Source organism: Ailuropoda melanoleuca, chromosome 4, assembly GCF_002007445.2.
Source record: "Ailuropoda melanoleuca isolate Jingjing chromosome 4, ASM200744v2, whole genome shotgun sequence".
Taxonomy (NCBI): Eukaryota; Metazoa; Chordata; class Mammalia; order Carnivora; family Ursidae; genus Ailuropoda; species Ailuropoda melanoleuca.
In genome coordinates this window covers 12721198-12735717 of record NC_048221.1, presented here as the reverse complement: position 1 = coordinate 12735717, position 14520 = coordinate 12721198, and the positions used below count along the sequence as shown (strand labels likewise).

Here is a 14520-nt window from a genome sequence, read left to right as displayed (position 1 = left end):
GGAGAAGAAGGCCACGTGCAAACAGAGGCAGAGACTGGAGTGGACCTAACCTCAAACCGAGGCTCTGCCACGGAGTGCCAGCAGCCACCGGAAGCCAGGAGAAAGGCATGGGAGATTCTCCCTCAGAGCCTCCAGAAAGATCCAATCCTGCCCACACCCTGATTTCAGACTTCCAGCCTCTATTGCTATAGCAGAATAAATTTCTGTTGTCTTAGGTCACCCAGTTCATGCTACTTTGCTATAACAGCCCCAGGAAGCGAACACAGGCATACCTCAGAAATTTTGTGGGTTTGGTTCCAGACTATCACAATACAGCAAATATGGGGCGCCTGGGTGGCTCAGTCGTTAAGCGTCTGCCTTCGGCTCAGGTCATGATCCCAGGGTCCTGAGATCGAGCCCCGCATCGGGCTCCCTGCTCAGCGAGCCTGCTTCTCCCTCCCCCTCTGCCTGCTGCTCCCCCTGCTGTGCTCTCTCTCTCTCTATCGAATAAATAAATAAAATCTTAAAAAAAAAAAACAACAATACAGCAAATATCACCACAAAGCAAATCAACTGAATTTGTTTCCTCGGGCATATAAAAGTTATGTTTACACTATACTCTAATTTATTAAGTGTGCGATAGCATTATGTCTAAAAAACCAATGTACGTATCTTAATAAAAAAAATACTTTATTTAGCTCCTTTCTTTAGCTAAAACATGCTGACCATCACCTGAGGCTTCAGCGAGTTATAACCACGGATCACAGATCACCGTAACCAATATAATGATAATGAAAGAGCCTGATATATTGCAAGAATTACCAAAATATGTCATGGAGACACAACGTGAGCAAATGCTGTGAGAAAAAAATGGTGCCAAGAGATCTGCACAACACAGGTTGCCACAAACCTTTAATTTGTAAAATAAAATAAAATAAAAATAAATAAACCAAAACAAAACACTAAAACCCACAATATCTGCAAAGCACAATAAAACGAGATATCCCTGTACACCATGCTTCATCTTCGACCGTTGTCTGTCTTGCTTGCTGTTCTCACCCCAGCACCCCATACAGGGGAGACCATGTCTCCATTCCCACTGTCCACCCGTAAGGGTACTTCCTGCCTGATTACCCTAAACCCTCCCTGCTGAGCCACCTTGCTCCTCCTTGGTGCAGGCCAGTCTAGCCGCTCTCCTGCTCAGAACACTTCCCTGGGCACATGACACTCCTCTGCTCAGTGTTCAAAGCCCTGGAAATCTGGCTCTGTCTGCTGACCCCCTTGACTCCTTGAATTCCCAGCTCATACACCTCCCTGCAACAAGTTAGCCACTTTCACACAATCTCTGCAACATGGGACATGGCAGTCCCATGTTCCCTTTCTTCTACCCAGAGAAGCTGTCACTGGCACGTAATGGCTGGAACCACAGCAGCCAACATGAGACCATGAGGATACCCAGCTGGAGATACTAAACCTTTGCAATAAGGATGACAGAGCACAAATACAGAAGGGACGTAGGTCAATGACAACATGCTGCACCATGAACTGACCAACCCGAAGCCATCTCGTGTCAGAACTCCACATTACATGTGGCTATAAATGTTCCTTACTGCCAATGCCACTCCAAGTTGGGATTCACACTCCTTGCAATCGCAGGTGACTAAAGTAGGTGTGATCACTGCCCTCATGGGATTTACAATCTAGGGAGGGGAGGCAGTTAATAACCGAGGAAAAAGAAAAGAAAAACAATGACAGTTTTGTTAGTTTCCTAAAAAGGAAACAAACAGGATGATGTGATCAAGCATCACCAAGGAAGACTTTACCCACGAGAATGAGGGAGGCCATTTTGACAAAGCAACATTTGCACTGCATTTTAAAGGATGGGAAGGAGCCAGCAATAGATAAAGCTCAGGGGGAAACCCTTCCAGGTGGACAGCACCGTGAGAGCAAAGGCCTGGAGGCAGGAAGGAGATTGGCACGTTTAAAAGAGAGCCAAGGCCAGCGGGCTAGAGAGGAGTGAGTAAAGCAGAGAGTGGGAGGAGACTGCACAGTGATGGGGCTCTCTCCATGGCTCTGGATTGTTCCAATAATTACACGATCAGTCTTGACACGTTAAAGTCACATGGGGGAAATGATAGCGTTATTCATTTGTAGCTTCCAATGAGCAGAAGATGGGAAAGAACCCAATGTCCTGCAGTAGGGGAGGGGTCTGATGGGCAATGGCCGGTCCTTACAATGGAAGGCTGTGTAGCCTTTATGAGAATGGGGCCCCAACACAGGTGGATGAGGAAGGAGCCACAGGTGAGAAAAGTCACAGATGATTTCACGCAAAGATGGCAAATCAAACACCCAGACACTGACTGATCATTCTGCTTCCCTGTTTCCCCCAAAAAATAGCCAGTAAAGGGATTTTTTTAAAGTGTGAACACAAAGACTAAGAAAATGGGAATGGAGATCAAATCACCCCATTTTTGGAAGCTGGGGAGCAGTGACGACAGGTTGGGGTCCCTGGAGGGGGGAGCAAGCTGAATCCTGGGCTCCAGTGTGGAACAGGTAGAAATTTGTCTAGGAAGTAACCTCCTATATAAAATCAGTAAGTCATGGGGATGTGACGTATAATGTGGTGATGACAGTTGATAATACAGATCTTCCTTGGGGCGCCTGAGTGGCTTAGTCGGTTAAGTGTCTGCCTTTGGCTCAGGTCATGATCTCAGAGTCCTGGGATCGAGCCCTGCGTCAGCCTGCCTTTCCCTCTCCCTCTGCTTCTTCCCCTGCTCGTGCTCTCTTTCTCTCAAATAAATAAATAAAATCTTTTTAAAAAATACAGATCTTGGGGCGCCTGGGTGGCTCAGTCATTAAGCGTCTGCCTTCGGCTCAGGGCATGAGCCCGGCATTCTGGGATCGAGTCCCACATCGGGCTCCTCCGCTAGGAGCCTGCTTCTTCCTCTCCCACTCCCCCTGCTTGTGTTCCCTCTCTCGCTGGCTGTCTCTGTCCAATAAATAAATAAAATCTTTAAAAAAAATACAGATCTTCCTTGACTTACAGTGGTGTTACATCCCAATAAACCCATCATAAGTCCAAAATACCCTAAGGTGAAAATGTATTTAATGCATCTAACCGAACAAACATTACAGCTTAGCCTGGCCTACCTTAAATGTACACAAAACACTTAATATCTGCCCACAGTTGGGCAAAATAATCTAACACAAAGCCTATTTAATTAAGTGTTGAATATCACACATAATTTATTGAATACTGTACTAAAGTGAAAAATAGAATGCTTGTGTGGGTCACTGACCCCCGGGATTGGATGGCTGACTGGGAGCTGGAGCTTACTGCTGCTGCCTAGCCTCACCAGAGAGTCTCATACTGCCTGTCAGTAGTCTGGGAAAAGATCCAAATTCAAAATTCAAAGTACAGTTTTACTGAATGCTATCACATTCACATCACTGTAAAGTGGAAAAATTGTAAGTCAAACCACTGAAAGGCAGGGATTGTCTGTACTGAATTCCATGTTCGAAAGTTGCAAAGAAAGAAAATAGATCTTAAAAGTTCCCATCACGAGAAATAAAGTATGGAACTACGTGTGGTAATAGATGTTAACTAGATTTATTGTGGTGATCCTTTCACAATATGTACAATATCAAATTATTACATTGCACACCTGAAACTAATCTTATATGTCAATTACATTTCAATACATTTTTTTAGGTGATCCCCTTGCACACCAGAGAAGACTGGAGGTCCATCCACAGGAAGGCTTCCAGATGGGGTACCTCCCTGCAAAAGGGTGTTAAATGAATGTTTATCTGCCAGATGCTGAGCCCCCAACACTTGTCCCCTCTGCATTCCTGGGATCCTGAGGAATCTGACCAGGCCCAGAGGAAAGACCCAAACACACTGCCCCTGAAGTTTCCCCAAAGCACCACTTGGCCAGGTGACCCTGTCGTGAAGCTCACAGTTGAAAAGACCCCTTACTCGCCACACATATCCATGCCGAAAGCTCCTAACTGGATTTACAACCACGGATATCAGACTCCTGCGGATTTCCTCTACTAGAGATGATGGAAACTAAAATAAACCAAGAAGAAAATTTTTGAGGAAAAAGAGATTATGCAAAGAGAAAATAAAACTAATAAAGTCAATAATATCCTTGGAGAGGTAAGAAAACATGCTGCATCCACAAAACAAGAATGAGATACTATTAAAAAAAGCTTTCAGGGAATGAAAAAAAAAATCCTGGAAAATTAAAATGTGACGGCACCATAGAATGTGCAGCACAGAGAATAAACCCTAATGAAAAATATGAGTTTCATGGGGCACCTGGGTGGCTCAGTCGATTAAGTGACTGAGTCCTGATCTCAGCTCGGGTCTTGATCTCAGCGTTGTGAGTTCAGGCCCCACGCTGGGCTCCACATTGGGAGTGGAGCCTACTTTAAAAAAAAAAAAAAAGAAGAGAAAAATACAAGTTTTAGTTAATAAAAATGTATCAATATTGGTTCATCAATTGTAACAAGTATACTACACTAATACAAGATTTTAATAGTGGGGGAAACTGTGGGAGAGGGTTAGGGGATATACGAGAACTCTGTACTTTCTGGTCAATTTTTCTGTAAACCTAAAATTGATCATTAAAAAAAAAAATAAGAAGTCTTGGGCACCTGGGTGGCTCGGCTGAGCATCCAACTCTTGATTTCAGCTCAAGTCATGATCTCGGAGTCATGGGATCGGGCCCCATGTCAGGTTCCGAGTTCAGTGGGGAGTCTGCCTGAGATTCCCTCTCTCTGCCCCTCCCCAACTCATATGTGCTCTCTTGCTCTCAAATAAATAAATAAATACATAAATCTTTTTTTAAAAAATGAAGTCTATTAAAAAAATTAAAAATAAAATCTATTACTTTAAACAAATAATGATCACAATAAAAAATTTCAAACGTGAGGGCATAAGTCAAACATGAATAGAAAGGTTAAAAGGTATATTTGAAGAAATACCACAGAAAGTAGGATAAAAAGATAGAGATGGAAAATAAAAGAGAAAAAAAAAAAAAGGAAATTAGAGAACTAGCCCAGAAGGTCCAACATTACATTTGTTCAACAAATAGTTATCAAGCCAAACGCTGGTCCAGGTACCGAATAACAGGAGTTCCAAGAAGAATAAAGGAAATAAAGGTAAGTAAATCATCAATACCATTCAAGAAAACTTCATTGACCTGAAAACAATCAAGAGACCATACAATGGATGGAAATAGCCCACCCTCTTGAAAAGATCCCACAAGCTTCCAGAAAAAAACAAAAAAACAAAAAACAAAAACAAAAAAACAGATCAGGAATTGGGAGGGTTTCAGACTTCTCAACAATGATCACGTTTTGAAGGAAAATAATTTCCAACCTAGAAGTCTATACCCAGACCACCAGTCAAGTGTGAGGGTAGAAATAAAAATGTTTTCATACATTAAGAGTCTCAAAAAAGTAATTTCTCATCCATATTTCTCCAAAAGCTAATAAGGATGTGCTGCAACAGAGCGAAGGAGTAAACCAAAGAAGAAAGCCACCAGGGACCCAGGAAAACAGGGTATCTAACCCAAGACAGAAGTAATGCCGATCCTCAGGACGGTGGCTAGGATCAAGCCTGTGGCAATGGCTATGCACCAGGTGCAGAGGGCCACCAGCCTAGCCTGGGCAATTTGAAGGCTGGAGAGAGACTTCTCCAAAAAGGTGAAACTGAAAGCCCATCATAAGCTATAAAAGTCATGAGAAAAGAGAGAGAGAACTGTTGTTTGGGCTTGAGGTAGAGATAAATACCAAGAAAACTAACAAATATAAAGGCAATCAATAACCCCAAAGAAAATACACAAAGGTTGTCAATGGAATAAAAAATGATCATAGTATACTAGATGGCTCAACTGAATGAGACTACTGTTACCATCAAAACAATGTAAATGCTGATTACTGACCTGACCAAATTATACTTCATAATAGTCAATCCTCTTTTTTCACAGATTTCTTCATTGCAAATTTGCCTGCTCACTAAAATTTATTTGTAACCCCAAAATCAACATTCACATTACTTTCACAACCATTCCAAGACACACACACAGAGCGGCAAAAAATTTGCATTGCCAATGTGCACGGTCCCAGTTTAGGTCAAACAAGGCAACACTGCCCTCTTGTTTCAGCTCATATTGTAAACAAGCATCCTTTTGGCAGTCTATTTAGTGCCACTTTTTTTTGCATTTTTGTCCTTTTTGCTGGTGGTTTTGCTGTTTAAAATGGCTTCCAGGCATAATGTTAAAGTGCTTTCTAGTGTTTCTAACAAGGGTGGGATGTGCCTTACTTAGAAACTTTTGTTCAGGCATGAGTTATAATGCTGCTGGCCATGAGTTCATTGGTAATGAGTCAAGAATACATATTTCTTTTTTTTTTAAAGATTTTATTTATTTATTTGACAGAGATAGAGACAGCCAGCGAGAGAGGGAACACAAGCAGGGGAAGTGGGAGAGGAAGAAGCAGGCTCATAGTGGAGGAGCCTGATGTGGGGCTCGATCCCAGAACACCGGGATCACGCCCCGAGCTGAAGGCAGACGCTTAACCTCTGTGCCACCCAGGTGCCCCAAGAATACATATTTCTTAAAAAAGAATATAGGGGTGCCTGGCTGGCTCAGTCAGGAGAGAATGTAACTCTGAATCTTGGGATCATGAGTTCAAGCCCCACACTTGGCACACAGCTTGCTTAAAAAAAAATGAATATATATCAAATGAGGTGTCTTTAAACAGAACAAACATAAAACAAGATTATGTACTTCTTGGTTGATAAAAATATTGTGACCAAAGGTTTGCAGAAACCTAACCCTGTATTTGCTCTAGGAACGATCGCTCAATATTTGTTAATCCAATGTGTGCAAGGACTCTATAGAACAAAATTACCACAAACAATGAGAATCCACTGTGATAATATTAGGACAATGAAGATATGGAAAAACATGTATCTGGTGGGGGGGGGCGTACCTGCATGCAGAGGGACAGGAAAAGAGTGAGGACAAGGGGGATAAAGGGATGTCACATCCTCCTCTTCCATGGAAGGAGATGACAGATAAAAGTCTTCCACTGAAAAATGCAAACATTGTCACATAAGCCATTTATAGATATGGAGTTAAAGCCCAAAAGATTCAGGAATGCAAGAACTAAGAGTCGTTCCAGGTATGGTAGGAAAAATGTGGGTGTGGGTGAGAGGTGGGGCACGCAGCTGCCACTTGACGTATAAGGCTTAGAATCTTTCATCTTGAAGCCTGCATGACTCTAATAAAAGTAAAAATGATAAGTAAAAATGGAAAGAAAGCACCAGGTGAGAAATATGATGGGGAATGCGCAGCCATCTGTAGGCACAGAGAACGGGAAGGTGTGCGCATATTCCTGTAACTGCGTCTTGGGAAAGAGACAGAAGATGCCTCTGAGGAAGGAGACTGCAGGGCTGGAGGCAGCACAGAGGACAACATTCACTGTAAACCTCTCTAACATTTGAATTTTGTACCATGTGTTATATAGTGACTATTACCCAAAACAAGTAAAAACAAAATATTAAAAGACAGCTGTCGGGGCGCCTAGGTGGCTCAGTCGGTGAAGCGTCTGCCTCCAGCTCAGGTCATGATCCCAGGGTCCTGGGATCGAGTCCCGCATCAGGCTCCTTGCTGGGCGGGGAGCCTGCTTCTTCCTCTGCCCCTCCCCCTGCTTGTGCTCTCACTCTCTCTCTCTCTTTCTGACAAATAAATAAAATCTCTAAAAAATAAAATAAAATAAAACAAAACAAAAGACAGCTGTCTATACATCCCCGTCCCTGGTCAGATCCTGCCATCTCACCCGTTCAACAGGAAACAGAATAGCTAAGATGAGCAGCCTTGGCATTTATTGAGCACCTACTATGTGCCAGGCACTGAGCTAACCTTATGGCCACCCTCCAAAGTAGGGTCCTAAGATTTCCATGTGACAGGTGACGGGATGAGGTAGGTGCTCAGAGAGGTGAATTCACATGCCTAAGATCACACAGCAAGTCAGGGCACAACAGCCCAGAATCAGGCCCCCAGCAGGGTCCCTCTGCTCTTCCTCAGGCTTGCCGCCAAGCATTAATAAAGCGTTCACCATGTACCACGTGGCAGGCCGAGTGCCCATGTTGCACACAGGACGTGTTCGATGCATGCTTCTGGAAGAGGAGGTACTATGCAGGGACTATTTTTACAGATGGAGGAACTGAAACTCAGAGGGTAATACTCCACAGGCCAGCAAGGGGCACAGCTGAGGTCCACAGCTAGACACGCTGGCTCTGGCCACCCAGCCCCCAACCATCCAGCCTCCACAGCCACCAAGGCCCCCCCTACCAGCTGGCGGCAATCAGCACGAACGCATCTGAATGCCTACTGAGTACCCAGCTCTCCTCTGAGAGCTTCCCGTGGGTAACCTTGACAGAGCACCCCAGGAACCCCAGGAGCTGCTACTACTTTTATAGCCACGGGGAAAGGATCACCCGCAAGGCCGGGAACCACAGAAAGCAGCCCCTGCAAGGAGGCCCCCCGCCATCCATAGGTGAAGCTCCAGGAAACAGGCAGAGGCTGGAGCTAGTCACGGTCAGGTTACACGAGCATTCATGATGGGGCCCAGCCCTCACCACCTGTCCCCTCCTGCCCTTGCCCCCATCTTCTCTGGAGCACACCCACGTGGGCAGGCAGTGGACTCTGGTGCTCAGCTCCAGCCACATGCCTGGGCTGCCCCACCTGGCAGCAGTCCAAGCCACCCCCACCCGGAGACAAAGAAGCCACTGTCCGCCTCTGGGCCCTTCCTGAGACCTCTTCTCATCCTTCTATTCCTCCTGCCCCCTCATGTTTTCACCTCGAGCCCCAGAGCACCAGGGCAGAAAGAAAACAACACGGATGAATGGGATCAGATTTCAGGCCACAAATAGGGGATACAGGATGAAGTGGGAGAAGTGGAGCCAGGTGCTTAAATATTTTCTGATCCCCGGGTCTAAATGCAGCCCCACTACCACCCCCAGCACAGCACAGTAGCTAAGAACGTGGACTCCAGTGCCCTAAGCCCTCCTTGGCTGTGCATTCCTAAGTAAATGACCTCATCTTTCTGTGTTTGGTTCACCAGCCTATAAAGTGAGGACAGCAGGCATTCCTTCTTTACAGGACTGTGAGACCATTACAAAGCCTGGTCCCTAGAGAGGGCTATCCAAGCTGCATTAGTTAGTTACTGCTGTGTAACAAATTACCTCCAAAATTACCAGCTGGGAGCATTTATTATCTCACAGTTTCTGAGGGTCGGGAAGCCAGGAGTGGCTTAGCTGTGTGGTTCTGGCTCAGGGTATCTTGTAAGGCTGAAATCAGTGTGTTGGCTGGGGCTGTGGTCATCTCAAGGTTTCACTGGGACAGAATCCACTTCCAAGTTCACTCACGTGGGCTGCCTCACATCACAGCAGCCAGCTTTTCCCGGAGGGAGTGATCTGAGAGAGTAGCCAAGGTGGAAACCACGGTCTTTTTTGTTACTAATCTTGGATATAATATCCTATTACTTTTGCTGTGTTCTATTCATTGGAAGCAAGTTGCTAGATCCAGCCCACACTCAAAGCAAGGGGGGGATCATATGAGAATGTGAAGACCAAGGAGGTGGGCCATCTTCGAGCATGCCTCCTACAGAAAAATGTGTCAAGCCCTGTGTCAGGGAGCTGGAGTTTTTCCAGCTCCTGCCCCGTCCCGGGGGAGAGAGCCAGGCACAGATACTCTGGCTCAGTGAGGCAGAGCTGGGACCTGGACACACCCAGGGAAGCTAGAGAAGGCCTGCCAGCCAACACACACGTCCCGTGTTCCTGCCATGTGCCACCCTATATGGAGACCAGGTTCACAGTGGCACGAAGACCCACACAGCTTCCATTGTGCTCCCACAAGGCCCACAGCCTGGCTGGGGGAAAGAAACTCAAGAATTAAAAGGCGAGATGGGGCGCCTGGGTGGCACAGCGGTTAAGCGTCTGCCTTCGGCTCAGGGCGTGATCTCAGCGATCTGGGATCGAGCCCCACATCAGGCTCCTCCGCTATGAGCCTGCTTCTTCCTCTCCCACTCCCCCTGCTTGTGTTCCCTCTCTCGCTGGCTGTCTCTATCTCTGTCGAATAAATAAAATAAAATCTTAAAAAAAAAAAAAGGCGAGAAAGCAGATGCATAAGAGAATTACAAATGACAGGGCCTGAGTGGCTGTCGGCAAAGCATCTGCCTTTCAGCTCAGGTCATGATCTCACAGTTCCGGGATCGAGCCCCACATTGGGCTCTCTGCTCAGCGGGGAGTCTGCTTCTCCCTCTGCGTCTCCCCCTGCTCGTGCTCCCTCTCTTCTCTCTCAAATAAACAAATAAAGTCTTTCAAAAATTACTTAAAAAAAAGATAATTACAAATGACAAATGCTGCTAGTGGTGACAAGTCAAGCTTTGGAGCCACACCGCCTAGGTTCAAATCCTGTCCCCACTATCTTCCCCCTGTGTGACCCTGGGCAAGTGACCAAACTATGCTGTGCCTCAGTTTGCTCATCTGTAAGACGGGGACAAGAGAGTACCCACATCACAGGGTTGCTGGGAGGGCTTAAAGAAGTCATGCTTAGCCCTGGCATGGAGGGAGCACTCTGTAAATGTTGGCCATTCTGCCAAAGAGCGACAAGGTGGTAGGGCATACAGGGACGCAGTGTCAGGAGAGGGCTCTCTGGGGTGACATTTGAGCCATGGCATAATGAAAAGGAAGAGCAGAGAAAGAGTGATCCAGGCGAAGGGAACAGCAAGTACAAAGGCCCTGGGGCTAAGCATGTTGAGGAACAGCAAGAAGGCCAGTGTAGCTGGAAGAGTGACAAAAGAAAGGAGAAGAGGGGGGTGCCTGGGTGGCTCAGTTGGTTAAGTGTCTGTTTTTGGCTCAGGTCATGATCCCAGGGTCCTGGGATCAAGTCCCCCATCAGGCTCCCTGCTCAGTGGGGAGCCTCCTTCTCCCTCTCCCTCTGCCGCTCCCCCTGCTTGTACATTCTCATGCTCTGTCAAGTAAATAAATAAAATCTTAAAAAAAAAAAAAAGAAAGAAAAGAAAGGAGAAGAGGTTAGGGACATAGGAACCTCACATGGTCTAGATTCTAAGGGCAACAAGGAACCATGGGAGACTGTTGAGTAGGAAAATTCAGCAAAAGGTCCCCCGAGGGAGGCAACATCGTAAGGCATCACCAGGCAAAAGGAGGTTCAGTGTGTTCCAGGCAGAGGGAACATCCTGAGCCTGACAAGTTGATGTGAGGGTCCAGTGAATCTATGGAGGTGGGGAGTGGCGAGTGGGCAGATCCTGGCGTAGGTCACAGAACCTAGTGTCCAGCTGGAGGTTGAGTCTTTCTCCTGCAGAGGATGGGGGTTGTGGAGGGTGTGAACAGAGGGCATGGTCAAATCTGTATGTCAGAAAGACCAAAGGCCGAGGCAGGGGCCAGAGCATGGAGAGAAAAGGATGAGTTCTAGAAGGTTCAGAACTAGTCAATTGGCAGTGGAACTTTCCCCAGCTCCACACCATCCCTGCTGCTCCCAGAGCCCGTTTCTTTATCCTTACAGTGGATTAGTTCCCTCACCACCCCTGAGAGGATCAGCCTGGCCCACCCACAGCAGGCGCTCAAGCATTCCCGTGTGGGGGTTTTACTAAGATCTGCTCCAATGGGAATCTCCAGCAACGCCTATTTCACCCCAGGAGGACCCCCAACAGCTTCTTCAAGCAAGCCCCTCGGAGACACCCCAGAGACCTTTATCCAAGGATACGTGCATAGGACACCAAAATCCCCTCCTGAGAGATTACGGTCTCTAGAGATCCCCAAACAAGTCTTGGAATACGCAGCAACCTCTCCACAAACCCTGAGCCCCTCAAATCCTGCACAGATCCCAAACTCTCAAAGAGCGCCCTGGGCCACAGAGAAAACCGGTCAATGGCTCCCAGGAGACACACACCCTTGAGAAATCCTAAAAGTATCTCACAGATGCCTCAAGAAGCCCCTTCATCCCTCACCCCTCCCCAGAAAGCCCTAAAAACCCCAAAGTGTCTTTGCAGCCCCCAAAGACCACTGGGTCATCACTGTGGACCCCTAGGGACCTACGGGAATCCCTGAAGAGCCTCTAGAGGCTTCTCACCGTCACCAAGTCCCCACAGAGCCCCCCCAAATACCCATGGCCTCCCAATCAGCCCCAGCTCTCTGGAACCCCTACCAGCTGCCCAAAGATCCCCAAGTTACCTTCCAGCCCCCTGAGGTCTCCCACACAGCCTCTAGAATGCTGAAACTTACTATCTCCCTCCAGAGACCCTCAAGCTGTCCCCTGCAGCTCCCCTCAGAGACCCCTAATCCATCACTCTTTCTAGCCCCGGCCCCGCCCCTGACCCCGCCCCCATCTAAGCCTCGCCCCCAGTCTCCGAAACCCCTCTCCCCAATACCTCAGGGCCCCCCACTCCGCCGCTGCGGTCACCCCCGGTCACCCCCAAGACGCGCAGCCCGCCCGGGCCCAGGCCCCGACTGCACTCACAAGAGGTCCCGCCTTGCGGTCTTGCAGACGATGCGCAGGAAACGCCAGCCGCCACCGCCCACGTACACGCCGAGCGCCGCCGCTGCGCTCCAGGTCCACGGCAGCCCCAGCAGCCACAGCAGCACGAGCGAGACCACGGAGGCCGAGCCTGCACCGGGAGCCTGCATCCTGGGGAGGCGGAGAGCGCTGAGGCCGTGGACCGCTGAGGCCCCGCCCCCAGAACGAGCTCCGCCCCCAGGCCCCGGCTCCGCCTCCTCGGGGAGCCCCGGCCACCCCCTTCGAGCCAGGCCCCGCCCCCATGCCTGGAATTGGCCGGTCCCGAACAGACTCCGCCCCCGGATCAGGGCTCCGCCCCGTCCCATGCTGGACACAGGCTTCCGTGTTCCTAGCCCGGCTCAGGCTTCTTTGCCAATCATTAGTACAGGCCACGCCTTCAGACGCAGCTCTTGGACTCCCCCAGTCACTGTCAAGCCCTACCCCATGTCTTGACCTAGCGGCTGGACCCTGAACCCAAGCTCCACCCTCACGACTTGGCCCCAAGGATGGGCTCCACCTCGTCCCTACCACAGACACAGGCCCTTCTCAGTCACTTGACCAGCCTTCGCCCATTGCCTTGACCTAGCGCTGTCCTTGTTTACAGGATCCACCCCCGTTCCCACAGGTCCTGGGCTTTCCTCCAAGTCCCGCTTCTACCACTACTCCGCCACTCACTGGGCCCCGCCCACAAACGCACTCCCCGCCCACTCCCACTAGGCCCCTCCCCCTAGCCCCGGGCCTGGCCCTCCCCCAATCCCTGGTTCTACCCCTGGCCACTGGCCCCGCCCTCAGTCTTTGGCCCAATCGTCACCCTCCGGGCCTCCCTCTGGCTCACCTAGAGCCCTAGGCCCCTCCCCATCTGCCAGCCCAGGCCCGCCCCAAGGTCCTCTTCCGACCTGTCCAGCTCCGAGCTCCTCAGCCGCTCAGCCAAGGCCCGCCCCTTTCCGGAGGCCACGACCATAGAGAGGAGCCCCAGGCCAGAGAGACGACGGCCAACGAGACCCGGGGGCTAGAATGGCCCAGAGAGGGTGGCCGATGTCTTCGAGACCCCCAAACTGCACCCCCACTCGCCCCCAGCGCAGCGTTTAGAAAACACGTGCGCCCGCAGCCTAGGAGCATGGCTCCGGCGGGAGCTGTAGATGGCAAACGGATTCCTAGCCCGGGGGTCCAGAAAGTCCTGGTTCACACCCAGGGCCTGTCAGTACTGGATTCTTGGCCCGTTTGTCCTAAATCTAAGTACCGATGCCTCTTGCGTCTTAGATAAACATTCCAGGGACCCGGAGAACCCTAAACTTACAGCCTAGAAGCCCCAGAAGGTTTTAAATCCAAACCTCTCCTCAGTCTTAATGATCTGTTTCAAGGAGCCAACTAATCCCAAATCCATATCGCAAAATCTTGTCAGTTAAATTTCAGTGTAAAACCCCAGGGGCCCAGGGAGGGCAAAATCCACACACCCTCTCACCCCCGAAGTCCTAAATGCCCACCAGAGACCCAAAAGCCCTCCTCCTGATCAGACACGAGTCAGCGCTGGCTGGCTGCCCACCACCCTGGCCCCTGGCTGACCTGGAGCCACTCACAGACCCTCGGTCTTGGCTGCTTCCTCGTGGGTTACCAGAAGCTCAGGCAGGAGCGATGAGGCCAAGACAGAGGACTCCAAACCTAGCCTGGGAAGGTGGGCCCTCTATTCCTGCAGATTCCTGGCCCCTGCTCTGCCTGTGCTGTGCCCATGCAGGCCACTGCCTTGGATCCCTCCCTCCAAGCTCCCCCTCCTCTGCCCCCCTGCCCACCCCACCCCAGCTTGTTTTCTGCCTTGCTTTGGCCGACCTTCTCAGCGCTCTCCTTGGGAGGTGGCCAGGGCCTACTTCCAGCACCATTTGGAGGACAGGGCTGGGCAGGCTCCCACCCCTCCCACATGCTACCATTGGTCCCTGTAGTTGCCCAGGGTGGG

The 14520-nt window shown here is 49.3% G+C and overlaps 1 protein-coding gene across 2 annotated transcripts in view; it reads right to left on the bottom strand.

The window, feature by feature from the left end:
* Positions 1–14315, bottom strand: part of SLC27A1 (solute carrier family 27 member 1) — a 32054-nt gene extending 17739 nt beyond the window's left edge. The window contains exons 1-2 of one of the 2 annotated variants that reach the window (XM_034658029.1): positions 14136–14315; positions 12537–12704 (exon numbers count right to left, since the gene is read on the bottom strand). In XM_034658029.1, the coding sequence (XP_034513920.1) occupies positions 12537–12703 (167 nt within the window). In that variant the 5' untranslated portion in view covers position 12704; positions 14136–14315. Of the gene's footprint in view, positions 1–12536; positions 12705–13100; positions 13246–14135 lie in introns of those variants that run through there. The other variant, XM_034658028.1, reaches the window with a different exon arrangement.
* Positions 14316–14520: the final 205 nt, after the last annotated feature.